Source organism: Colossoma macropomum, unplaced genomic scaffold (assembly GCF_904425465.1).
Source record: "Colossoma macropomum unplaced genomic scaffold, Colossoma_macropomum, whole genome shotgun sequence".
Classification (NCBI taxonomy): Eukaryota; Metazoa; Chordata; class Actinopteri; order Characiformes; family Serrasalmidae; genus Colossoma; species Colossoma macropomum.
The window spans coordinates 31,169-57,406 of NW_023495411.1; the positions used below are offsets into that span (position 1 = coordinate 31,169).

The following is a 26,238-nucleotide window of genomic DNA, read 5'->3' on the forward strand; positions in this document are numbered from 1 at the left end:
CAATTAGATGTAGAGCAGCTCCAAAAAGTATTTGGACTTGTGTGTCCATACTTTAAAACCTATTTAGTTCAATAGGTTAGGAAACAAAATGTCAAACCGAGTGGCTTTTATTTTGAACAGACATTCCAAAGACTGCCATTTTCTTTCTGGCAAAGTATTCTTTCAGAAGTCGGGGAGTTTCAGATTGTTATCAATCGAGCAGTTTTTCTGCAGACCTCTGCAGGTTTACATCCGAAAGGTTTTAGCACACCTCTGAGTTCATGATCCCTTCAACGAACACGAGCTCAGCGACACCACTGTGAGAAAAACAGATTCAGGTTTTGACGTTTCCACCTCTGTGTTTTGAAAAATCTTTAGGCAAAACTATCACAAAACAGTGTCTCAGACATCAGGCAGTGTATTTATAACCATCTCAGGTAATAACTGTCTGTGAGGGAGCTTTTAGAGGTGGACGTTCGGTTCCTATCACCACCACTGTGAACAGTTCTGACTTGCCAAGTTTCTCTAGAACTGAGCATTTCACACCAAACCACTCTAAAAAGCTACAATAACTATATGATTATATTACCATGAGATATATTATTATATGGTTTTTACTTGGATTCCTGTTGTAATTCCTCTAGTATAACTATAATCCTCTTTCTCATCAGGGTTGTATTAGCTCATACAAAGGCCAATGACTTTGTTCACATCGTAGTGATGTAATTATGCAGGAATTTTGGGAAAAAAATTGGTGGAATTCCCCTTCAGTCTGTGTAGTTTGTAAGAGCTAATACAACCCTAATGAAAAAGAGGTCTATAGTTATACTAGATTACAACATTACGACAGGATTCCTGTATAGTAATGTATCTACATACATCTACATAGAGTTACTGTAGATTTACAGAATACTACACTGTACTCCACTGAAAAAATTACAATTACTGCCATTCATTTTACTTACTTTCAGCAAGAACTGTTGACATAATGTGTTTTATTCGCATGGAGATGATGTACATATGCGAATCACGTAAATGAAAAGCAACACTTTTTTCAGTGTATTATAGATCACTATAAGACAGGACTAAAAGTCATATAATATATTATAACAGAGGTTTTATGTATCACTATTGAAATCTTACAATATGACACATTAACACTCAGGCAACGTGACAATATTAATCACTACTGTAATCAAATTCTTCACAATATGCATTTCTAAGCATATCGTGAAAAACAACGCTTTAGGAACACTGACCATCATTACAAAGAGGGAATTAGGCCTGTTTAATTGGAATTAGTGTAGCACAGCAGTTGAAGTGTTGAATAAAAGTAACTTGTACTCAGTATGTTAAAGGTGACAGCTCTGGTTGTTGTTTTTTTGTCCTGTCAAACCACTGAAAAATGAAATACCATTGATATACAGCATATTGAGGAAACTTGGTATTATATTATTATATTTTTATATTTATTATTGCAGTATTATATTTTTGCTATATTGTTCACCTGTGCTACACGTACTACTACTTAAAATATCACCTTAACTTGTTCTTATAATAAAACATACACTACATAACACTACAGAGTACTATAACAATGTAGTTTTTTTATACTACTTATAATACAATCTAAACTTAATAAAACATATACCTACACTATATAATACTACATACACTACACAATACTATAATAATGCTGTCTCTTATTATTTGACTCATAATGACACCTTATATTTGTTCTTATAGTAAAACATATACACATACTACATACAAAACTACACATAGAACCAAATACTATTATAGTGCAGGTTCTTCTAATACTACTTATATTTGTTCTTATAATAAAACATATAAATATACTACACATGATACTACATTTACTACACAATACTAACAATAGTACACCTAAACTTGTTCTTATAATAAAACATTTACATATACTACTTATAAACCTACTTATCGCTGTTGTTGGAAGAAAACCTCACATCTCCAAAATGGTAACTTTACAGGAGAAGGAAAAAACATACTTTACTCTTAATGTAAGTCAATGGAACCAGACCTTTTTCCGCAAGTCATTTTTGGCCATTTCTTTTGGTCTATTCATCATGAAATTTACATTTTACCATACCCTGTAATACCGTTTACAATGTAAAGGTATTTTCAAATTATGTCAAAAACTGAAAAACGTCAAAAAATGGAGATACGAGGGTTTTCTTTCCGACAACAGCGATATACTACACTACGCTATAATAATGCAGGTTCTTATAACACTACTTATATATTTGTTCTTATAATAAAACATAAGTATACTACATATAATATTAGATATACTACACAATACTATAATAGTACCAATTCTTATAAGCTTGGTCTTATAATAAACAATACACATATATTAATATATTAATTATAATAAAACATATACTTTTATGACATATAAAACTACATACACTACACAATGCTATAATAGCACAGTTTCTTATACACCACTCAAACTTGTTATCATAAAACACACACCACTTACAAAACTACATGTACTACACAATACTACAGTAATGTAGTTTATTATAACACTACTGTAACAGTGTTTTTGGTAAAGTAACACAGCAGATGTGAGAGAACAGAACAGAACAGTAAGAGAACCCTGAGCACCTCAGATGTAAGTTCAGCTGAGCTGTGTGTGAGTAGGGGATTTACAGCGCTGCTGGTGACACGCAGTTAGTTAATAAAGCCCCTTCTTGATTTGGCCTGTTCCGCCAGGAACCACGCAGAGCTCATACATCACAACATGGACTGCTGACAGTCAGCGGTCAGCTTTAAACGAGCTGTTTTAGCCTCTTTACCCCTGAATGCGAAGTTTCTGTGCCGTTTCGAGCTCTTACCACGCTTCTAGGAGCAGCTGCCCCGCCGCAGGCTCTGAGCGCCAGGCGGAATTCCCCCACCTTCCCCGGGTCCATGCTGAGCTGGAGCCGCACCGCCTCGTCCGCGGCTCCTGTTCCAGGCAGACACAGCGGCCGGACCCCCGAGTGGCACACGGACACCTTCACCGACATGAGGACAGTGCTGCAGCCCGGCTGGGAGGCCTCACATCCGTGCAGAGCTGAGGGAGGAGACGGGCCCGGCGGAGGAGCTGCGTGCGGCGGCGGCGGCCAGGAGCCCGAGCTCAGCGCCATCGGCCAACAAACTTCACGCGGCACTCACACAGCTGCGGGTCGGGCGGATACGATCTCGAGGGCGCTCCGCGGGGCTCCGGCTGCGGACACTCACGTTAAAAAGCGCCGTTTCATCGTCGAGCGAGAAGGAAACGGAGCTGCGCTTTCACTTCTTCAGCATGGCTGACCCGCCGTGTTTGTGCTCCGAAACCTCCGAGCGTACAACACTGCGATGCCCCGCCCACCATGAGAGACGTCCACAACGAGGGCACGCCCACTCCGTGACGTATGTACTACATGGTCACGCCCACTCCACTACAAAAGCACGTCTCGCCGGGCAGTGGGCTCGGTCACGGGTTGCGTGTCTCAACAAAAGGACTGTGGAAAAATGTACAATAGCAGGTCAGACAGGAGTTTACCTGCGGTCTTAGTTTTAGTTTGTAAATATTTTTGCAAAATAACACATATATTACATTATTACATTAAAAAAAAATTGGGCCGTGTCAGTACATAAAGTACCCTACTCTGTGACGTCATTTATTTTTTAATTTGCATTATTATTATTATTATTATTATTATTATTATTATTATTATTTATTTTATCTATACAGACAATTTACCTCTTTACCGTTAGGACGTGCATCCCCTGTATATGGACTAGTCTGCTGAATTAGTTCAAACATTTTAAAATTATTTAAAAAAACAATGAAGTATTCAGATTTTAGATGTTTGTAAGGATTATATAATAAGCTTAATATACATAAAATCATCATTTATAGGGTTCTTTTATTATTAATTATTAAATTATCTAAATTTACACTTGTGAACATATTGCTAACATTTTTTTACTTTTTTAAAAGTTTTTTTTACTTACTTTAAAGTGAAGTTGAAAGATTTAGATTTATCATGAGTTTAATTTTTAAATGCAAATTCAAAAAATGCCATCCCGCTTTTTCATGTCATTCCTGAAACACACAGATGCTGCGTCCCAATTCAGGGGCTGCATCCTTCAAAGGCTGCATTTGAAGGCCGATTGCGTCTCAGCGGCATGACTAGCCTGTCCCATTTCAAAGTCTCCTTCATATGTAGCAGAGGAATGTGTCCTTCTTTTCCATGGCAACGACGGATCCAAGGGGTGGATCCTCTGCCAGCCAACATATACTAGGGTTCATTGCATGCTGGTGAGGATTCAAGAACATGGTAGCATCAGCAGAGGAGCGAACGGCGGCTGAGGAGACACTTTAATGGTAAGTATTGGGTGTAAACTGAGTCAAATAGCTGAAGATACAAATGTTAAAAAAAGCGAATGTGGTCTGAAGCTAAACTTATGCTAACGTTTCATTTTGTTTTAGGGAGCAAAGAGCTGACAGAGAGCAGCATCTCCAGCTCTGATAAATGAAAAATAAAACACTATTATAAAGTTTCTGGCTCCATCTTTGAGGAACTTTAAAAGAACTTGATAGGAGACAGGAGATCCGCCATAGGGCAGACCGTCTCATTACGCTTCAGCCTTCGCGGGTCTACGCAGCCTTCGTAGACCACATCCTTCAAAGGATGCAGCCCCTGAATTGGGACACGCCCTTTATGAGAATATAATAGAGCATCTAACCGTATCCATGGTGACAGCAGCTTCCTTCCTCTACTGGAGAGTGGCAACATCATCCCGCGGTTCACCCGTCTATTTATTTAGCCCCCTTCGTTAGGAATGTCCTCTGCAGCTGAGAGGAGGGTCCTGTTTCAAAGCTTTCAACCTCCCCTCGTCCACTTTGCCTCACTCGGATGTGCATCACATGTGCGTTACATGAGTGTCCACTCGGTGCAGAAGGGGAGGAGGGATAGTGAGGGGCGGGTCATTCAAACAGAGCGCGCTCACCCTCAGCAGGTCGGGCTAATCAGGCAGCCGTGCAAACTTTGACATTCAAATTGTTATTTATTCTTTTTCAAAGTTTGAGCATAACATACACTCTTAAAACCATGGTTCTTCAAGGAACAATTTGCATGATTAAAGCGTTCTTTGCATCGTGAAATTGTTCCTCAGATTGATAGAGAATGATAGAGAACGTGCTGTAGATGGTTCTATATAGAATCTTTTTGAAAATAGTTCTATATAGCCCACAAAAGGGTTCTTCTATTGTTATGTTGTGAAGCTTGTAGCAATAGAAGAACCCTTTTGGGTGCTATATAGAACCATTTTCAAAAAGGTTCTATATAGAACCACATTCATGCACGTTTTCTATCAGTCCAAAGAACCCTTTCATGATGCACAGAACCCTTTAATGAGTGTTCATGGTTCTATATAGATGTAGGTTCTATATAGAACCATTTTCTTTACTAAAGAACCCTTGAAGCACCATCTGTTTTAAGAGTAGCAAAACATGTGAGTAATTGCTTTATCAGGCTATGAGCCTGGAGTACACACTTAAAAAAAGGATGGTTCTTCAAGCGTTCTTTAGTAAATAGAATGGTTCTATGTAGAACCATGAGTTCTACATAGAACTATTTACATGCTTAAATGGTTCTTTGCAAGGTGAAATTGTTCTTCAGATCGATGGAGAAGGCGTTGTATTTGGTTCTATATAGAACATTTTTGAAAATGGTTCTATTTAGCACCCAAAAAGGTTCTTCTATTGTTATGATGCCTTAAGAATGTTGAATTCTTAAGACCCATAAGGCCCCCAAGGGGGGGTGTTTCTTTGTGGAAATGTAGGTGTGGTCAAAAATGAAATATTTATTCTGTTCATTTATTATTCATTCTGCTAATGAGGCCACATTTTGCTTCAAAAGATTAATGCTTTAATTTACTTCATGACTTTACAGATGCTACTATATAAACACAGAAAATCAGCCAAAGGGTCCACAGTTAAGCTATGGTGGGAGATCTTTTAATCTGTTAAAATTGTTTATGCTGTTAAAGGGGAACTCCAATAATTAAGTGGTTAAAATATAAACAAAGTCATTCAGAGTGGTTTGGTGTGAAACACTCTGTTCTAGAGAAACTTACAGTCAGAACTGTTTACAGTGGTGGTGATAGGAACCAGACGTCCACCTCTAAAAGCTCCCTCACAGAAAGTTATTACATTAAACGGGTATGTATACACGGCCTAATGTCTGAGACACCGTTTTATGATAGTTATAGTAATAAGGTTTTGCCTTAAAATGTATTTTAATCCATTCATGGTAGAGGGGTACGTGCAGGGTGTTGTGAGGCAAAATAGTCTCCAAAGAAAATGTATATTTTTTCAGATGTATGACTATTTTACCATCATCAACATTACATATAAAAACTCAGAAGGTTCTCTGGTGGTTTTAGATAGTAAATAAAATGTCTATATTTGTGTTGTAGTCATGGTGACCCCTGGTTCCTATCACCACCACTGTAAAGACATCTGAGTCTCTACAATCAACCATTTCACTCTGAACGACTCTGTTTACATCTGAACCACTGAATTCTGCAGAAATTCCCCATTAACTGGGCTACATGTACGTATATATGGTGAATTAGTGTTGCTGTTTTAAGCTAAAATCTGATAGGAAGTCACGTTTTTTTTTTAATCACGGTTCATTTGCATGTGAATGACAGCTGTCAATGCATGTGAATAACAGCAGCAACTCCAAATAAACAAGACAAGCGAGAAAGGCTCGTCACGTCTGTCACGTCTGCACGTCTTTATTTAAGAATGCAATAAATTTGACAAGTAGATTTAGATATTTAGCATTAAATTACGCATTAAATGCATTAGTTTCACATCTCAGTGTTGCGGGCTTTTAATCATTGTTGCGTAAATGTTGTGTACGACTTAAAAACAGCATCTAACACAGGATGTTGGGGAGGCGGGGCGCTCTGTCTAACCAATACCTTGTTTCTAACTAATTTAAATATCCTCCACCTCCGACCAATGAAAATAAAAGAAACGTTTAACGGACAGATAAGAACAGAATGTGATTAGCGAATGGCAATCCAGATCCCGCGAAGTGGGCGGGGTAAAAGACAATGGAAGAGCATGCGTCAGGGCGGATGGGCGGGGCCGAGCGAGAGTGGTGTCGGATTAAGAGACGAACGGACGAAGACGAGACAAAAAAAAACACCCATAGTCGACCTACATCGCCGCCGTGGTTGTTTTTGTTGTTGTTTATTTAACCTAAATTTAATCAGAAGCGTCTTTTTAAGCATCTGCCGATCAGGTCGCGTTTTCAGAAGCGACGCTGATCTTGTACTACTGCGGATTTATCGAGCCGTAGCGTTAGTATCGGTTAAAAACAAGGGGATGCTGCTGCAGTGGCGAAGACCTTCGCTGGGTTTTAACGGTTTATTTTTCGGTTTAACGGCAGAAAGCGGCTTTTCTATAAAAGCGAATGAAAGCAGGAGAATATTTCCGTTGCGACCGTGTAGTTTAGTTCGACACTGAATCATCGTTGTTATCAGTCTGAGCTGCAGCAACTTGGACATTTTTTGCCTTTATTTCCGTTTGGACAAGTGGAATAACACGTCAAGGTAAAAATACAGCTGAAAAAGTGATATTTTGAGCATAAATAACGGTTAAACGTACCGTTAGTTCGCTATCGATCGTTATCTTTAAACGAGACAGAAGTTGGTTTCCTATTCGCCAGCTTCTTTTTTCGAATTTTCCCGTTCCACCTTAAATGGTGCTGCAGTTGCATTATAGCGCTTGAGGCCAGAATGTAGCTGCTACCCCATTTAAGGTGGAACGGAAAAATTCGAACAAGAAGCTGGAAGAGAAGAGCTGTGCAGCTGATCTTAGCTTGGCTGGCTAACGTTAGCTGGTCGAAAGAGAGCTCTTTGTGTTTATTTAACCTTTTTTAGTGTAATATATATCACGTTGTTTTAAATAATCCTCTCAAAGGTGTCTTTTTTGTGCCACTACAGTTAGTAACTTGCCTGTTTTACCGTATTTGGCGTCTTTGACCCTTTTCTCCAAACCAGGAAATTGTGGTGTTGCTAACCTGACCTCAGGGTAATTAAAATGGGTTGGGTTGAATGTGACGATAGATTAAGGTTAAATATTATACAGGATTGTAGCTTGTTTTTCAGTAGGATGGTCCTGTGTAGGTGCCAGTTTGTACTATATATTTAAATGTGTTAACCTTTTAAGTATATTAAGCCATTAACGCCTTCATCACAGAAGGAAACCAAGGCTGAAACTAACTTAAAGGGGAATTACACCTCTATTTTTTTTAATATTCAGCGGTTGAGATGTAAACAAAGTCATTCAGAGAGGTTTGGAGTGAAATAATTCATTTGTAGAGATTCAGGCGTCTTTACAGTGGTGGTGATAGGAACCAGGGGTCACAATGACTACAACACAAATATAGCCATTTTATTTACTATCCAAAACCACCAGTGAACCTACAAGAGTCTTCTGAGTGTTTATATGGGATATTGATGGTGGTAAAATAGTAAATCTGGGAAAGTATGTTTTCTTTTGGAGACTGTTTTGCCTTATAATGCCCTGCATGTACCCCCTCTGCCACAAATATCTTTTAAGAATATACATTTCGGCCAAAACTTTATCTCGAAAATTCTGTAAAATGTGTCTCGGACATCTGGCAGTACACTCTTAGCCATTTCATGTAATGACTTTCTGTGAGGGAACTATTAGAGGTAGACGTCTGGTTCCTATCACCACCACTGTGAACAAGTCTGACTCATAAGTTTCTTTAGAACAGAGTATTTCACACCAAAACACTCTGAATGACTTTGTTTACATCAAAGTGATTTAATTATGCAGAATTTTGGAAAAAAGTGGTGGAATTCTCCTTTAGAGTTACCTCAGGAGGCATCTAAGAGGGTTTGACTGATATGTCAGATGTACCCAGAGTGATAATATCGATTCAGTGTTTAATGTTTAATGCTGTTTCATTGGGACTTTGTGGTTAAGTAACCTTCTGACACACATTAGGCAGGTTGGATTTCGTTTATGTATAATCTTTTTGTCGTTTCAAGACCTGTTTTGTTGTCCTATGTCATTTCAGCAATGAAGCTTCTAGAGAACTCGAGTTTCGAGGCCCTCAGCTCTCGCCTGTGTGTTGAAACTGGAGACTCTCACATCCTTGGCAGGTAACATTATCTTTTTGTTGCTTTTGGCAACGTCCGACCTACATCTCCAGCTTCAAATTTTAGGTTTTGCAACTGTCTGATTTATTACTTTCTTTTAACCCATTGAGGTTACTTGCAAGCATGACTCGCTCTGGTTGGTCTAAACCAACATTTTGTTGATAAGCAATATGCATCATGATGGTTTGCTTTTCTGAGGTTTGATTAGTTGAAACAGCGGAAAAAGGCCAGTAGTACATTTAAAAATACCATCAAAAACTATGAAAACAATGATTTTTATTAAAATCATATCACTGCTGTTTTAAGAAATCTTCAAATCTCCAAAATTGTAACTTTACATGAGAAGAAAAAAATACTCTTAACTTTTAATAGAAATGAATGTGCCAAGTTTTATTTTTTATTTTATTAAGTATTTTGGACCATATCTGTTGGTCCATTATAATGAAATTATAACACAATGCAAACAGTACTGGAGTTTTCAAATTGTGCAGAAAAGTGAAAAATGACAAAAATGGAGATACAAGAATCATTTAAACCGCCTAATTTTACTCTTTTTATGACAGTCCGAGCTGTCCGACGGTCCGAGCTCTTTCAGTACTGACTATGTCCATAATATGCTCAGAAAAGCTTTTTGTTACGTAATTAATCATAATATAGCCAATTTGGCCACCCCTAGTACACCTTGAATGAACATCATCTAACAGTATTCGTTTAAATTTTTGGATTATGTGTAATTGTACTTCTACATCTCACTTGGAATGTCTATTCTTCTGTTAAAGATCACTAGTCTTGTGTGGCCATATGATGCGATGTGTATATGAAAAAGTGGTAAAAATCCCTTTTTAAGTATTTTTTTTTATTTTTTTGAAGACGATTGTCTTCAGATCAGTGCTCAGGTTTGAAGAACATATGAACTAAAGCAAATTAAAACATTCACACGTGGACTAATAATATGATTTGCTCCCCTGAGCATTTTGAGCTCTGCTGCTCTTTAACATCGTGCGCTGGTGTTAGTTGCAGACACTTTGCAGTCATGCACAACAACACCCACGTGCCCCGACACGTCCCCTGCCTCTTTTCCTGTTTAGTTGTCAAGTGCAGCTCTGTAGCTTGTGTATTTCTGTATGTGTTAAGAAGAGCTATTTTAGCTGATTACATTATCACCTTCGTCTCCTGTACCACTGTGGACACTCGATACACACTCATACGTGCAGGGTGCACTGTACACACTTATAAAAGATGGTTCTTCAAGGGTTCTTTACTAAAGAAAATGGTTCTATATAGAACCATGAACGCTCAAAGAGTCCTTTGCATCATGAAAGGAATCTTCAGATTCAAGGAGAATGTGCTGTAGATGGTTCTATATAGCACCAAAAAGGGTTCTTTTATTGTAACAAGCCTGACATCATAACAGGAGAAGAACCTGTTTGGTACTATGAAGAATCATTTTTAAAAAATGTCTATATAGAACCATCTACAGTACGTTTTCCATCAATCTGAAGAAGTCTTTCACGATGCAAAGAGCCCTTTAATCATCAAAGGGTTCTGTAAATGTTTATGGTTCTATACAGAACCATTTTCTTTACTAAAAAACTCTAAAAGAACCATCATTTTTAAGTATGTAGGTGAAGAGCTGAGCATCTTTAAAAATGAAGGTTAAAGTCAACCTGAAATCAAAATGCACCTTTTTAAGCGCGATCCATCATATTGTTTCATTTAAAAGACTAAATTCTTGTTTTCTTGTAATTTTCCATCAAAATGTAATCATTTTTGCTCCGCCTCTTAAACCTTTTCTGATATTGATTGTCACAGTGCATCAGCGGGTGGGGGGGAAGTAATATCAATCAATAATATCTTGTTTCGCCTCCCACCCCCACCTGTCATGGAGAGAAAACACTCAGCTGGTTCAGAAACCCTCCCTCAGACCAAGTACATCACAGTACTGAAGAGAATCTGTTATGACTTCCCATTCACGTTGACTTTAAAGTGATGGTTCTGCCAAAAATCTAATTTCACATCTGTCTTTATCCCCAGTGTAGTCGATCAGCCAAGACATGTTTGGTGTCTTAAGTTTGTTTCCAGAGCTGTGAGGCTGATGTAGTTAACAAGCAATAGTAGTCTGTATCACTCAGAACCTTTTTCAGTGACAGACTTTATTTTAGCCATGTAGCTCCAGTGCGAACTTAAGACACCAAACATGTCTTGTCTGATTTATTATGTTTGGGGAAAGCAGGGAAAATTGTGCACGTCAATTTTTTCCTTTTAAACGTATCGCTGTTGTCGGAAGAAAACCTTGTAACTCCAAAATGGTAACGTTACAGGAGAAGGAAAAAAACTTTACTTTTAATGTAAGTCAATGGAACCAGACTTTTTCCAGGTAATTTGGGGCTGTTTCTTTTGGTCCATTCTTCACGATGTTTATACACAATGTAAAGGGCAATAAGTATATTCTGTTAAAAAATTGTCAAAAACTGAAAAACGACAAAAATGGAGATAAAAGGTTTTCTTCCGACAGCAGCAATATGTGAAGCTGGCCTGTTTACACTCAGAAAAGTGAACCAAAGTAGTTGTTGGATGTACAAACAGATAAATTTAAACAAATTAACTGTGTTGTGTCGTTTGATTTACATAATATGAAGTAGAATTATCCAAAGTACATTTCAGTGAATAAAAAGTTCATTTATTTTGGTCTATTTAATAAAAGCTAATTAAATTGCACTGAAATACTTCCATAAACATGTTTATGTTGAGATAACAGAATCTGTCTCTGTTGCCTGTACTGTTCTGTGTTTAGCAGTGGAAAAATGTTTTGTCTTAAATGTCACCACATCCAGCAGCTGTGTGTGGTCTCAGGCTGCGTGACTCCACAGCCTAATGCAGCATTTCAGAGCTTTCACAATTACTCATTCACGTTCACAATGAGACCGCTTAGTGATTACTTACAGGTAGTTCAAAGGTTGTTATAAAGCAGTATTCAGCAGGTCACCCACAAAGGAAGCTATAAACACTCAGATAGTTTTTGTGTACACCACTAAAGAGAGGAAACCCACACCAGCAGGATGCAAGTATAATTTGTAGTTACTAATTTTATGCATATCTGTTTTATGTATAAAGTAAAATGAAATGTTTGCTGTTATATATGTGTGCATATGAATTAAAACTGTCGCTGAATTACTCGATTATTTGTATATTGATATTGCCATGGGTCACCAGGAGCAGGATCAAGAAACGCTGCCTTACTGAGTCGACAGAAGGGAAAATACCCTTCACAGTTTAGTGGGCCTCCTGGACTGGAGTTATGTACTCTTGCCATGTTTGTTGCTGTGTGGGCGGGTATGTTTGAGAGTGTGCTGACTCGCTAGGTTATGTATGCATATCAGAGTTCAGAGAGAAACTGTGTCTCTGGGCCTGCTGTGAGTTATGTAAGCGTGTCATTGGGCAAACACTAAGGAAAGTGCATTGACTTGACCTGATTTAAATGTGTACATATTATTTCCACATTGATAAAATATATTACATAAACGCAAGTTTGTCTTTGAGTTTACTTTTGGTGGAAATCAATAGGTTTTACAGATAGATATGTACATATAGTTTATTTTTGTGGGGATGATGTACACATTTGAATCAGTTAAAGAGCCCATATCATGAATAACTGAATTTTCCTCAGTGTAGGAGTGTTTCAGCACTGAACTGCTATGAGGCATAATATAGCACAGCCAATCAGAACAGAGCTCATTTGCATATATCAGTCTTAGAAGCACAGTAGCACACATTCTGAGGCATACAGAGAGGTTGGAATGAACTATGGCTCTTTTGTGGTAAATAAAACCACACTAATGTTATAAGCGAACATTAAAATACATAAAAGATTTAGCATATAGGCCCTTTAATTTCAGGCCATTACGTTTTTCTGTGAAAACACAGCTGTGGTGCTTCCCTAACTTTAGTTCTGAGTTTCAGTTTTTCTGAAATGCTGATCTGCTTTGTTTTGCTTTTCTGTTACACAATCTTGATCGAGTGGTCTGTGTATGTGTTGGGAGGGGGTGTGATCGAGTTGCTAATGCTGTGACGCAGAGCACAGTGTCATGTAACGTGTGTGTGTGTGTGCGGTTTTTCAAGGTCTCTCACACACACACACACACACACACACACACACACACACACACACACACACAGTGTTCCATATGAGCTGCCAAGTTCACTACTCCTTACTGGATTAGTGCACAGAGCACTAGCAGCGTTTAATGCTGCCTTTCTGGGGGTCCTTAAAGGTGCTCATACCATGGAAAACAGATTTTTTAGAATATTGTTAGTTTTAAAATGTACCGGTCACTCCTCGGCCCACACAGTCCATAAAAGGAAATTAAAACATCCTGTTTTGAGTTGTTTGTTTCTGTGATGTCACAACATCCAACACAGTTACACATATCTGCCTGTTCAGCCCACAGCAGTTTGGTCCCACCTCTAAATGTTGAAGTTATAAGGAGTGTTTCTGCCTGGACTGCTTTACAGAAATTTTACATGTTAAATTGCAGTTGCAATCAGTTTTTTTGGGTCCTTTAAATAAATTAAACGATGTTACATAATTGTATTATCATGATGTGTTATATTTTTGCCATATTCGCCCTCTTAACAAACGATATATCGTGCAGCCCTGTATATGAGGCTGGTTGGGGAAAGTAGGCCACAGTGTTCTCAATCACATGACAACCATAAAAAAACGCCCTCATAGCGACCTTCGCCCTTCAACTATAAATAAGACCCGGGCAGTGTGTCTGGACTGTGACAGCACACCCTGCCTCCTGTTGCATAACCCTAAAGGACACACAGCCAGCAGCCCCACCACATTCTTCATGTAGACCTACAAATAAACAGCAGACCTCCTGTGCGAGAATCCAGCCTCTGCAGTGAAACTAAACAAAAACTCATAAACTCAGACCTGCTGCCTTTTTTCAAGCCTCGCTTGCTTTTCCAGACGGTGGGAAGTGCTCGATCAACTCGCTCTAATTGGCTGGCTGATCTGCTGCTCGAACAGTTGAATGTGTTCTCAGCGTTGCCATAAAAGGAAGTAAAGCCATTTGATAAAATCTGCCCAAAAAAGCGAGCCTGTGTTCTGAGAGGAATGCAGACGCCTCACCCTAACTATTCTTACCAGATAGACACCTGGATTCAGCCGGTCAGAACTTATCCCCTCAAGACTACAGCTACATCTTCAAAAATGAGGGTTAAAGCGATAGCTTGGCCCAAAAAGATCATAAGGAGTCCATCAGCCAAGACGTTTGCTTCATTAATTAATCACTGGAGCTACGATGCTAATGTAGCTAACAAGTAACTGAAGCCTATAGCCCAACAATTACCCTTACAGAAGTTACATATATTTCACATGTGAAGTAAGCAAAAAAGCATGTATTTACTAATAAACACTTTAAATAATGTGTGTTCACGTGACATGAAACAGCGTGGGATCATGCGTTCTCACATGTGACACTTGTTTCACGTGTGTGAAATAACGCGTGCAAAAAATTTTATTATATGACGTTTATTATGATGTGAAATTTCTTATTTTTTCTCTTTAAGGCTAGCTTTATTTATATGCCTACCTAAATCATCACAAACTGTGTCAGATTATCTCTGATAGACTTGCTTCTGTGATTTCCGACACTGTATAACATACTGGTTTCTATAAATGTAGACAAAAGTACATCTCATACAGATAAAAACAGTAATAGCAGCCATTGTGAAGCCGAGTTTTGTTGGCTTGGGTTATTATAGAGAACGTTATTCTGCGTAATTTCTTGCTGATTTACTGCAGTAAATAAACAAACAGGCAAACAAACTAACTCACAACAAAACACTTTGTGATCACTGTCCAGATGTAGTCCAGTCACTTTGTTAAAGGGGTCCTTTAGTGTATAAATGTGTAACTGTTTTTATGACTGTGATCTGTTACGGAGATTATAGAGAGCATGTGCACTTGGTGCTGCCACTGATTTAGAGTTAATCTAAGCACATTTACTACATTGGATGTGTTTTGTATCGGTGCTCATGTCTGTTAGTCACAGATACAGGCTGGGCTTATGTGTGTTTTCACTTATTTGTACGTACAGTCTGAATTAAGCCACTGTGCAGGGAACGGTTTGGTAGGTGATCTAATCGGTTTCCTGTAAAACTTTTTGAAAAATGCAGAACTGAATAATACAGATCTCTCTCTTTCTGTCTCTCTCTCTTTCACAGGATTGAGAGTTACTCCTGTAAGATGGCTGGTGATGATAAGCACATGTTTAAGCAGTTCTGCCAGGAGGGGGAGCCACACGTGCTGGAGGCTCTTTCACCCCCACAGTCCAGCAGCGCCCCGAGCCCCAACCTGTGAGTGACCTGCAAACTAATCGACTAATTTTGATATCCGAGTATCCGTGAGAGTTAATGAACGGATCATTGATTAACCGCAGGGAAAGCAAAAACAAGGAAAAAAGAAACTTCAGCCTACGTTAATGTAGGGCTGTAGACTTCACTTGTTTAGGTGACAGCACAAAAATGTAGCAGCACACAGAGGAATACACTTGTATTATTATTATTCAGAAATAGCTGAAGGAAGTTGGTAGGTTTTCGTATTGGATGAGTAACGGAGGCTGTCTCGTCAGATGAGCTAATGATCTGACGGTATAGCACTGGATATTGATAACGACTCCTGTAAGAGGACGACGTGCCAATACGTTAGCTTGTCAGAGAGACAGTTTCATTGTTCCTGGACCAAGCCAACTTCAGCCAGAGTGGTCAGCAATAAAGCCATGCCAGAGCCGGCCGCGCTGGTTAGGCTTCCCAGTTTTGCCCTTAACAACGCATCCTGGGCTCATGTTAAGGCAGTCGATTCAATTCAATTCAGTACAACTGTAATGTAATGATACCAATACAGGGTTGTACAGTATAACAAAACCTGTCAGCCTCCTTCTCCAGTGCAGTGATAAAAAATAGATAAAAAAAAAGAAACAATAGTGCAAGGACAACAGACAAAAAGACAATAGGTACACAGACAGTAAATACAGAATATGTGCATGAGGTCAAAAGGTAGAGGTACAATTCAAAATGCAGACTATAGTTAAGCGATACATATGTAGTCTTTGAGTCATTAATAGCTTAGCTATTTTACAGTGTGCATGTAATTTGAAGTGTACAGTATGTTGAAGTAGAGCAGGTCAGGTGTGCAAATTATAGTAAGTGTTTGTAAACAGCATCACAGATGTTCTTCAGAGTGTACAGTGCAGGCAAACGCATAGTGATCTTTGTTTAGAGAGACTATGCAACATTGGCTACGTTCACATTACCAGGTTAAAGTGGCACAAATCCTATTTGTTTTCCCTAATGTGACTCAGATCTGATGTTTTCAGAGCTGTGTGGACACACAAATCTGATCTTTTCAAATCCGACCTGAGCCACTTTCATATGTGGTCCTAGATTCGTGGCCATGAGACCTTAATGAGACGCTCAGTTCGGAATTCATGCGCTTTTTTCCCCACTGCGCGTGCCATCATTCAGCGTTACCATGGCAGCAGCACCGAACAGAAGTTAAAGCCTGAAAACGGTGGAAAAGCAGCTCATCTCACCTTTTTCACCTTCGTCTCGGTCTAATAATGAAGCTGAGAGCTGATCAGAGTTAATTAGGCTGTTATGTGAACGTAGCCATTCTGTTTCCAGTGTTGTATTGTGAGCCACTGAGCTGGACTGCGTTGTCGTAACTAATCGAGTTTGATTTGAGCTGCCACTACCAAGCTAATGTAGCTCATAAATATTAAAACATACACTCCACTCATTCGCATTGTGCTGACTGCATGTCTAAATCATGCGCTTGCCTCAACAGTTTAGTGTTTAATGATGTGTAATAGACTTGCTTATGTGTTTTCTGACACTGTATGGCACAAAGTACACCACATAGTTAAGAACGGTAGTAGCAGCCATCTAAAAGGCAAACTTTCGCTTGTTTTTTATAGATAAGACTGTCCTACAGTGCAACATTTCATCCTTGTCTAGCTTTACAGACAGTACAGTGATGAAATCAAGCCCTTTGCAAGTGACGCAACATGCTGTGTAATCCTGTACTGTAGACCCTGACAGTACACACGTACATCATGTACATTTCAAACCTCTCTTCCTTTTTCTACCTCTCTCTCAGGCTGGGTAAGAGCGGAGATGACGGGGAGAACCCGCTGAGCGATAAATGCTGCAGGAAGACTCTGTTCTACCTCATCACCACCCTGAACGAGTCGTTCCGTCCCGATTACGACTTCAGTGCCGCTCGTGCTCACGAGTTCAGCCGCGAACCCAGCCTCAACTGGGTCAGTACCAGACACTTCTCTCATACGGGGAATTCGGGTCTTACGCTTTCCTGTCCCTTTGCACTGTTTCAGGTTGTGTAACTTCTCTTTCCTGAGTAACAAGTGAAAATCTGATGGGAACTAGAGTTTGTGGTGATTTAATGGGGCTCGGAGGAAGCGAGCGTGGTCTAAAATGCAATAAGTGTGACGAAATTGTGCGCGGCAGTGTAGCTGGTGGTGGGTGACGTTACCAAAATGACATTACCTTTTATCATTTATGCTTGTCTGACTTTGTGATGGGTAAGTTGAATTTGATTAGATCATAAATCATAGATCATAAAAAACACTTTAAAAAAAAGAAAAAGAGAAACATTGGTATAATTAGATTATTATCAGAGAGCCTGCAAACAGCAAACAATGAACAAACTGTATGTTAGCTCATTCTATCACCTTATTTTAGACCTTTATACCAGTTGTTTGATTTTTTTTTCCCCCTCCATTTTCTTCCTAAAGAGAAATCCACTGATTTGAAGTTTCTACTTAAATGAATAGACGTAAATGAAGTCAGTCAGAGAGGTTTGTTGTGAAATGCTCTGTTCTAGATGAACATTCAGAGTCCAGTTTGTTCACAGTGGTGGTGATAGGAACCAGACGTCTGAAGAGTTTAATGGCCCTGAAAAGTGCCTTAATGGAAAGTTATATTGCCTGATGCCTGAGACATTGTTTTCTAATGGTTTTGAGAGATTTTTTTTCAAAAATCTTGGTGGAGAGATACATGCAGGGTGTGGTAAGGGAAAAAACAGAAAACATATTTATCACTATTTTACTGTTACCACCATTACATATAAAAACTCCTAAGATGTGTGTAGGTTCACTGGTGGTTTTGGATAGTACATAAAATGGCTATATTTATGTTGGAGACTTTGTAACCCCTGGTTCCTATCACCACCACTGTAAAGAAAACTTGAGTCTGAAAAATCTGAATTCTGAATTCTGGAATTTTCTTTTAAATAAAGTACATATTTTTTAAAAATCTTTGTACTCATGGGATTTATAACTGGTGCATTTTATCCGATCCAGCTTGATGCAAATCTCAGAAAAACAAAATGCTGTCATACAGGTGGTGATACTTGCCTTGTCGTCAAGTATCATGTGTGCCCACTCTTAGTGGGTGTGTTCGTTTCCGTTTGCCTGTCGGCACAAAAATAGACCTTGAGAAAACAGGTTAGGTGTCTGTGTTACTGGGGCCTTTTGAAAGTGCTTTCAGAATGTTGTCAGTCTTGCTTTGAGTCTGAGTTTATTTGTATCCTGACGTTTGTGTGTGCGTTTGGTGGCTCCCCCAGGTGGCCAATGCTGTGAACAGCAGCCTGTTCTCAGCTGTAGGGGAGGAGTTTAACTCTCTGGGGCCGGAGCTGTGGAACGCCATTGATCAGGAGATCAACCTGCAGAGCTGTGACATCTACAGGTGTGTATTTGTTTTTATTATTGTATTCAGTGATAATTTCTAGAATGTAGATTTTAATTAGTTATGTAAACCAGACAACAACTTTTTTTTCACTGTATTAAATGTCACATTGATTCAAAGGTCTTAAGCATCTTAATAGATGCAAACCATCAGCAATATCCCACACTACTGTCATTAGGCTTGAGGCCACTGTGTGTGTTTTTGGGAGTAGTTAATATTTTCTGTTCATGTTTTCAGCTATAACCCTGACCTGGACTCCGACCCTTTCGGAGAGGAGGGCAGCCTCTGGTCCTTCAACTACTTCTTCTACAACAAGAAACTCAAACGCATCGTATTCTTCACCTGCCGCTCTGTGAGGTCAGCATGCAAAATACACGTCAAAGTACACCTACTATACAAATCATTTTGAGAGTAGTGTGTGAAAGCGATTAGTATTTGACTCACCGAATGGCTTTTCTTTGTATATTTATTCCATAATCAGTGTCCTCAGTAGCTATGGCCGTGGTCGCCTTGACAACGAGCTGGACATGGATCTGGATGATGATGAGGAGGAAGAAGTGGATGGCTTCATGGAGGACAGGTAAGCTCAGACCTAGAGCTGAGCAATATGGCAAAAATTTAATAGCATAGTAATTTTTAAGATTTCACAAGGATTCTTCTTTCAGTCAATCAATCAAGCAACCTTTATTGAAACTCTGAGTACATTGAGGGAGACCCTCAATTACAATGTACCTGAGCCAGTACAGAAAACAAGGATTGAGAAATTAAATAGTAAAGACGAATCAAAGCTAAAAAAGTAAATAAATCAATAAACAACTAAAATGTCAATATAGTAACTATATGTATAAGATAAAATAAGGATAAATAAAAAAACATTAATGAAATAAATATAGAAATAAAAGGTGTAAAACAGTAGCGTATATTAAAATAGAGTAATAAAAATGAAACAATAACTAAAACATACCACAAATCATACATCCATCCATCATCTAAACCGCTTATCCTTCTGGGTCACGGTGGGGTGCTGGAGCCTATCCCAGCTGTCATTGGGCGGAAGGCAGGATACACCCTGGACAGGTCACCAGTCCATCGCAGGGCAGACAGACAGACATACACAGTCACACACTCACTCACACCTAGGGGCAATTTAGCATGTCCAACCAGCCTGACTGCATGTTTTTTGGACGGTGGGAGGAAACCGAAGTACCCGGAGGAAACCCACGCAGACACGAGGAGAACAGGCAAACTCCACACAGAAATGACCCAGGTCGCCTGGCCGGGAATCGAACCCAGGCCATTCTCGCTGTGAGGCAACAGCGCTACCCACTGTGCCACCGTGCTGCCACCACATATAATATTAAAAGTTAACTAAAATCAAGTGAAAGGAGTTGCAGGCTGGTCGGAGGTGGTTTGAGACTAAAAGTTTAAAATGTTCATGTCACACCGGTGAGTGAAGCTTTAGAGATTCCCGTACTGAATTCCAGCTCACTGGTGCTGTAGCTGAAAGCAGATTTTCCCAGTTCAGTAAAGGCACTCGGCACCTGATGGGTGATTAATCACTATATCGTAACAGCTGATAAGTGTGAAGAGACAGTAGTGCCACATTTAAAAAAATAAAAAAAAACAAAAACCAACTGTCAAATACTATGAATCCAATGATTTGTATGTAACACATCATATACTGCACTGCACTCAGTCCAGCTTAATAGGTCTAATTATACTCTTGTTGTAATCAAACCTGCAGGCGGGAAAGTACTGATGATTTCCACAACATGCTCAGAAAAGATATTCTGACACAATTTATCACAATAATGATAAATATTGTGGTAACACTTTATTTGGATGGTCCACTGTAGATGCTCTGTGGTTACTCAGTCTGTCTTTAACTAACATTTAACTAAATATCAATGAAATGCAACTGAACTTGAAGTTGAGTCTGAAAGATTATATTAAACCTAAACCTATTCCTAAGCCTAACCCTAACCTTAATGTTGTTGAGACTCAACTTAGTATCGCCAGAAAGTTTGTTAATAATTTAAGTATCTGTAGATCATCTATAGGGGGCCCATCCAAATAAAGTGTTACCAATATTGTTGTATTGCTCAGCCCTAGTCCAGACCATTGCTTGTTGTAGGGGTGATGTTCTTCTGGACTTTAGTTGTGATTGATACAGATCCATATTCAGTCCTTAATATTGTGCTGTATAAGTGTGAATTATTAAAACTTGTGTATCTCATTAACCTGCATCACTGTTCACCAGTCACATAAACAAACCCACATTAGGTGCTTGAGTGACACTTTAGCTGGTTCCTTATTCGTAGCCGTAAACAGGGGTCTAACTCTCTGAGTGAGTCTATATTGCTGACTGACTTTTTAATCACTCTTCCTCAGGTTCCCCCGAGCCTTGTGTGTGTAAAGCTTTCTCAGGGACCTCAGCCTGAGCTTCAGCGAATGAGACGTCACTGTTTCTCCATCTCTGATCCAGCTCTGCTTCTCTTCCCTCTGCTGTTTCTGGATCTCAGCAATCAGCTGTTGGATTTCATCTATCGTCTACGCCTACCAAAAAATGAAAAGAGGAAAAAAAAAAACACCTGTTCAGTTGGAATTTCTGTCCTTTGATTACTCATTTGACCCCTTGTGGACGTTCTGGAAATGCCAAGGAGGTCTCAAACGAGTCCTTTAATTGACTGATATGGCTGTTTTGGCTGGAGCTCCATAAGAACCTACTTGAGGATGATCTTGAACACTTTTTTTCTTAAAGGAAACCCCTTCGTTCCTCTGTTCCCTGGTCTTCAGTTGAAGAAATGATGTCATTACAAAATTACAAGTCTAACGTTCACCAGCAGTTTAGATGGGAGGGGCTAATCTGAGTGAGGATTTCTGTCCAGTCGTACACAGAAAATAAGGACTGTGATTGGCCTCTGTTTTTCAGTTCAGCATTATTAATGGTCTCTCTGACTGTGTTTGTATTTTTGTGTTCAATTTGCCTTTTTTATATTTTAACCGTGTGTTTTTAAATCGGAAGATTTTAATCTGTGAATGCTTTTCGTCGAACTGAAAAATACTCCTCGCCCAGTGCGAGAGCGCTCAGTACATTTCCATCACACCTGTGGCATCTTTTGGATCGCTTTCGTGAATGAACAGTACAGCAACGTGAGACCCAAGAATAATGGGTTAAGGATTTCAGCAGGAATCTCCAGTTTGAAGCTGGGATTGGTCTCTGGACTTGGAGCAGCCCAAATTAAACTATTTGATATTGAAGCTTTTACATGGGCAGTTTTCTGTGATAGTGTTGTGAATTATCCAAAGTCATAACTTTGTCATAATCATGAGTCTAATGGCTCCAGAAATGGTGATATAACTAGATGGATCATTGACCCTTTGTCATTTGTGTCAATAATCTGCTAATCTGCAGAGTTCACAGGCTCAGCAGGTCCATTTTGCACCTTTTCAGTGCTTCCTGGAGCTCAGTAACATCATGGAGGAGGAACACAATGCTTGCATTGCGGTGTCGAAGGTTCCTAAGCTGCAGTTCTCTTATCTAGTGGTTACCAGTCCTGGAGATCTACCTTCCTGCTGAGTCTGTTTCCAACCACAGCATCTGCTCCAGCTACTTCACTTCTTCTGAAGTCCTTAGGTAAAGCATCTTCAATGCAGGTTGAAACTAAACTCAGGAAGGTAGATCTTCAGGAGATTGAGTGAGTGACCACTGCTCTAATCCCTGTTAAATATGTGAGAACTTCTATAGTTTGCATTGTACTTGATTTTAGCCTTGCTGTGCTGGTGAAAGTGTTGGTTTCAGTACAAAATCTAATGTACTAAACCTTCTAAAGCATAAGAAGCTTTGACTTCAGAAGCTTCACACTGATCCCTACAGTTCAGTGTGTAATAGAGCAACACTTTCACTATGATAGTACAGCTTGAATAGAAGCTAAAGACCAACAGGAGTCCTGACTGAAGTTGCTGCCACACAAACCCCACAATGCAGAATTACAATGCTTTTTCATTTCCCTCTTTTATAGACACTTTCCCATGATGCACTGACTGTTATTGCTTTACTGAGCTGAATGTACAGAGACTCATTAGCATTACTTACCGATTCAGCCTCCATCTTCTCCTTTGTCTCAGAGCCGCAGCGCGATATTTACAGTTCTACATTTTCTCCCTGTTTGGAAAGAGCGTAAAGTGAAACAAATGTAGCTGTGTTTTGGAAAAGGCGTTCTCTGAGTTATCTCTGATTTAAATGTATGAGCCTCTGTGAATCTTTTCAGTGAATAAAAGTTTTCTGTCATAACCACAAAGATCTTTTCATTTTGTCTGATGAGACACAAACACACAGGCAGCTGATGGTCTGAGGCTGGCTTGAAACAGTGAACCTTTCATGCATCTTGAGCTACTTGAAACCTACAAGTTTCACGTGAGTTGCGTAATGTAAAGCGTCCTGCAAAGTGGGCTCTGAGCCTGTTAGTCCCAGCCAGGTAAGTAGAACTATTTTATTCAGGAAATTTGGGAAAACGCAGGAAAGATTTGGTTTGGCAGCCATGGTGACCAAAACATTTCTAGCGAGGTAACGTGGTCAGAGCTAACAAGCAGCTATTATTGTTTAATAAATTACATGAAATCCATCAACGATCAATTTTCATCTCACAATCAGAAACTGTTTCATCTGGAGTCATTTAACTCATAAGAACTTCCAAAAGCTCATATAATTTGAATAGGCTGTTGGCTTACTTAAAGTTAAAAATGTAACATTATAAACAAAGGTTCTTTAACTGTGGGTTATTTTTTGGTAATTCAATATAATTTTTTGCTCATGGTCTTTAGAACCCCTAAAGTAGCCTTAGCTGCCCTTGGACATCCCATTTACAGAGTCCTAGAAACGACACTCCATGCAGCACAGAAACATTAGGCCAATAATTCTGAATGTGAAGGAATGCCAAGCCGTCTAAGGGAAAGTCATGTTTTAATTTTTCAGGTACAGCCCCAATTCCAAAAAAGTTGGAATGCTGTGCAGAATATAAATAAAAATAGGATGCAATGATGTGCAAATCATGTAAACCATATTTTAAAGAAAAATACTATAAAGACAACATATCAAATGTTGAAACTGAGAAATGTTTTGTTTTTTTGAAAAATATTTGCCCATTTTGAATTTGATGCCAACAACACGTTCTAAAAAAGTTGGGACGGGGGCCTGTTTACCACTGTGTTTCATCACCTCTTCTTTTAACAACACTCTGTAAGTGTTTGGGAACTGAGGAGACACTGCTGTAGTTTTGAAAGTGAAATGTTTTCCTGTTCTTGTTTGATATAGGATTTCAGCTGCTCATCAGTTCAGTGGTGACATCTGGACTGCAGGCAGGTCAGTTTAGCACCCAGACTCTTAATAGAAAGCAATGCTGTTGTAACACATTCAGAATGTGGTTTGACATTGTTTTGCTGAAGTAATCAAGGCCTTCCCTGAAAAAGACGTCATCTTGATGGCAGCATATGTTGCCAAAACATGTATATATTGTTCAACATTAATGGTGCCTTCACAGATGTGCACGTCGGCCATGTCATGTGCACTAATGCACCTCTGTACCATCATGAATACTGGCTTTTGAACTGTGCACTGATAACAAGCTGAGTGGTCTTTAGCCCGGAGGACACAGTGTCCATGATTTCCAAAAAGAATTTTAGATGTTAATTTGTTTGACCACAGGACACTTTTCCACTTCCCCTAAGTCCATTTCAAATGATCACGGGCCCAGAGAAGGCGGCAGGCTTTCTAGATCCTGTTTATATATGGTTTCTTTTTTGCGTTTTAGAATTTTAACTTGCATTTTGGATGCAGCGACAGTGTTTTTCAGAAGTGTTTCTGAGCTCATGCAGTGATTTCCACTACAGAATCATGTCTGTTTTTAATGCAGTACCGTCTGAGGGCCCAAAGATCACGACCAGCAAATACTGTTTTTTGGCCTTACATACAGAGATTTCTCCAGATTCTCTGAATCTTTTAATGTTATTATATACTGTAGATGATGAAAAGCAAAAGTTCTTTGCTATTTTATGTTGAGAAATGTTTTTCTTGAATTGTTGCACTATCTGATCGTGCAGTCTTTCACAGAGTGGTGAACCCCTCCTCATCTTTACTTCTGAAAGACTCAGCCTCTCTGAGATGCTCTTTTATACCCAATCATATTACTGACCTGTTGCCAATCAACCACTAGGTGTTTTTTTTTTTAGCATTACACGACTTTACCAGCCTTTTGTTGCCCCCATCCCGACTTTTTTTTTTTTTTGCTGGCATCAAATTCAAAATGGGCAAATATTTTTAAAAAAACAACAGAATTCAAATCAAATCACATTTATTGTCACATCACATTTACACAGGTGGAAAGTGAGTGAAAATCTTAGGTGCGTAGCCCCCTTATAGAATTTAAATACAAAAAAATATATATATAAATATCTAAGAAGAAAAAGAAAAAGCTTTCTGCTCAATGGCAGTGCAGTTTCCATACCAGGAGGTGATGGAGCCTGTTAGAATGCTCTCCACAGTGCATGTAAAATGTTCTGAGGATGCAGGGATTCTCAGTTTCAACATTGGATTTTTTGTCTTTGTACTATTTTCAATGAAATATAGGGTTTGAATGATCTGCACATCATTGCATTTTGTTTTTATTGTTCATTTTCATTGCATTTGACTTGACTTATTTACATTTTGCCCAGCGTCCCAACTTTTTTGGAAATGGGGTTGTAGTATTAAATCTATGACCCTGAGTAACAGCACATAGAGCCATTCTCTTTGATGTAAGTACATTGACATGTAAAAAAAAAAAAAATACTTGGACCGTCCTGTTTATAGTTTAAGCAGACTAATATCATACTAAATATACAGGGATAAGCTGCAGAATATTAGTAATTCTGAAAATGCGCCCAAGAGAGAGTTTCCTAAAAGAATGGTTGAAAGAGTGAATTGTTACTCATTTTTTAAACCGGAGATAAAGGTTTTCCCCCTCCCCAAGTTCTTTACAAAGGCTGTGGAAAGACTGTAACAAATCCAGGAAAACACCACAACACACCATTATGAGTAATAACAATGTTTATTTATTAGAGGATGACAAGAGAGGATGTCATCTGGTCACAGTGGGGGTGCATTTCAGTGAAAAGTGTAAGAGCCTGTTCACATGTATGGATCATAACTTTGGCTGGATTCCAATTACACTTTTCACTAAAATGCATCCCCAGTTTGACCAGATGGGACCCAACTCCCGTTTG

At 39.1% G+C, this 26,238-nt stretch overlaps 2 protein-coding genes across 2 annotated transcripts in view; one reads left to right on the forward strand and one right to left on the reverse strand.

Moving 5' to 3' along the window:
• The window catches only part of shrprbck1r (sharpin and rbck1 related), a 28,553-nt gene extending 25,199 nt beyond the window's left edge, over window positions 1–3,354 (reverse strand). The window contains exon 1 of the mRNA XM_036562522.1: window positions 2,862–3,354. Within this exon, the coding sequence (XP_036418415.1) occupies window positions 2,862–3,152 (291 nt within the window). The 5' untranslated portion in view covers window positions 3,153–3,354. The remainder of the gene's footprint in view (window positions 1–2,861) is intronic.
• Window positions 3,355–7,143: 3,789 nt separating this feature from the next.
• On the forward strand, window positions 7,144–23,277 carry maf1b (MAF1 homolog, negative regulator of RNA polymerase III b). Its single transcript, XM_036562523.1, has 8 exons — window positions 7,144–7,623; window positions 9,123–9,207; window positions 15,439–15,570; window positions 17,372–17,534; window positions 18,857–18,978; window positions 19,216–19,335; window positions 19,460–19,558; window positions 21,370–23,277. Exons 2-8 carry the CDS (start codon window positions 9,125–9,127, stop codon window positions 21,392–21,394), a joined length of 744 nt encoding a protein of 247 aa, XP_036418416.1. The 5' UTR covers window positions 7,144–7,623; window positions 9,123–9,124; the 3' UTR covers window positions 21,395–23,277.
• The last annotated feature ends 2,961 nt before the right edge of the window (window positions 23,278–26,238 follow it).

Bases quoted from the DNA above. Each gene is read 5' to 3' on its own strand.
- maf1b (XM_036562523.1), top strand. From the start codon at position 9,125: ATGAAGCTTCTAGAGAACTCGAGTTTCGAGGCCCTCAGCTCTCGCCTG. The intron at 19,336-19,459 runs GTCAGCATGCAA...TTCCATAATCAG, and splicing joins TTCACCTGCCGCTCTGTGAG to TGTCCTCAGTAGCTATGGCC. The intron at 19,559-21,369 runs GTAAGCTCAGAC...ACTCTTCCTCAG, and splicing joins GATGGCTTCATGGAGGACAG to GTTCCCCCGAGCCTTGTGTG.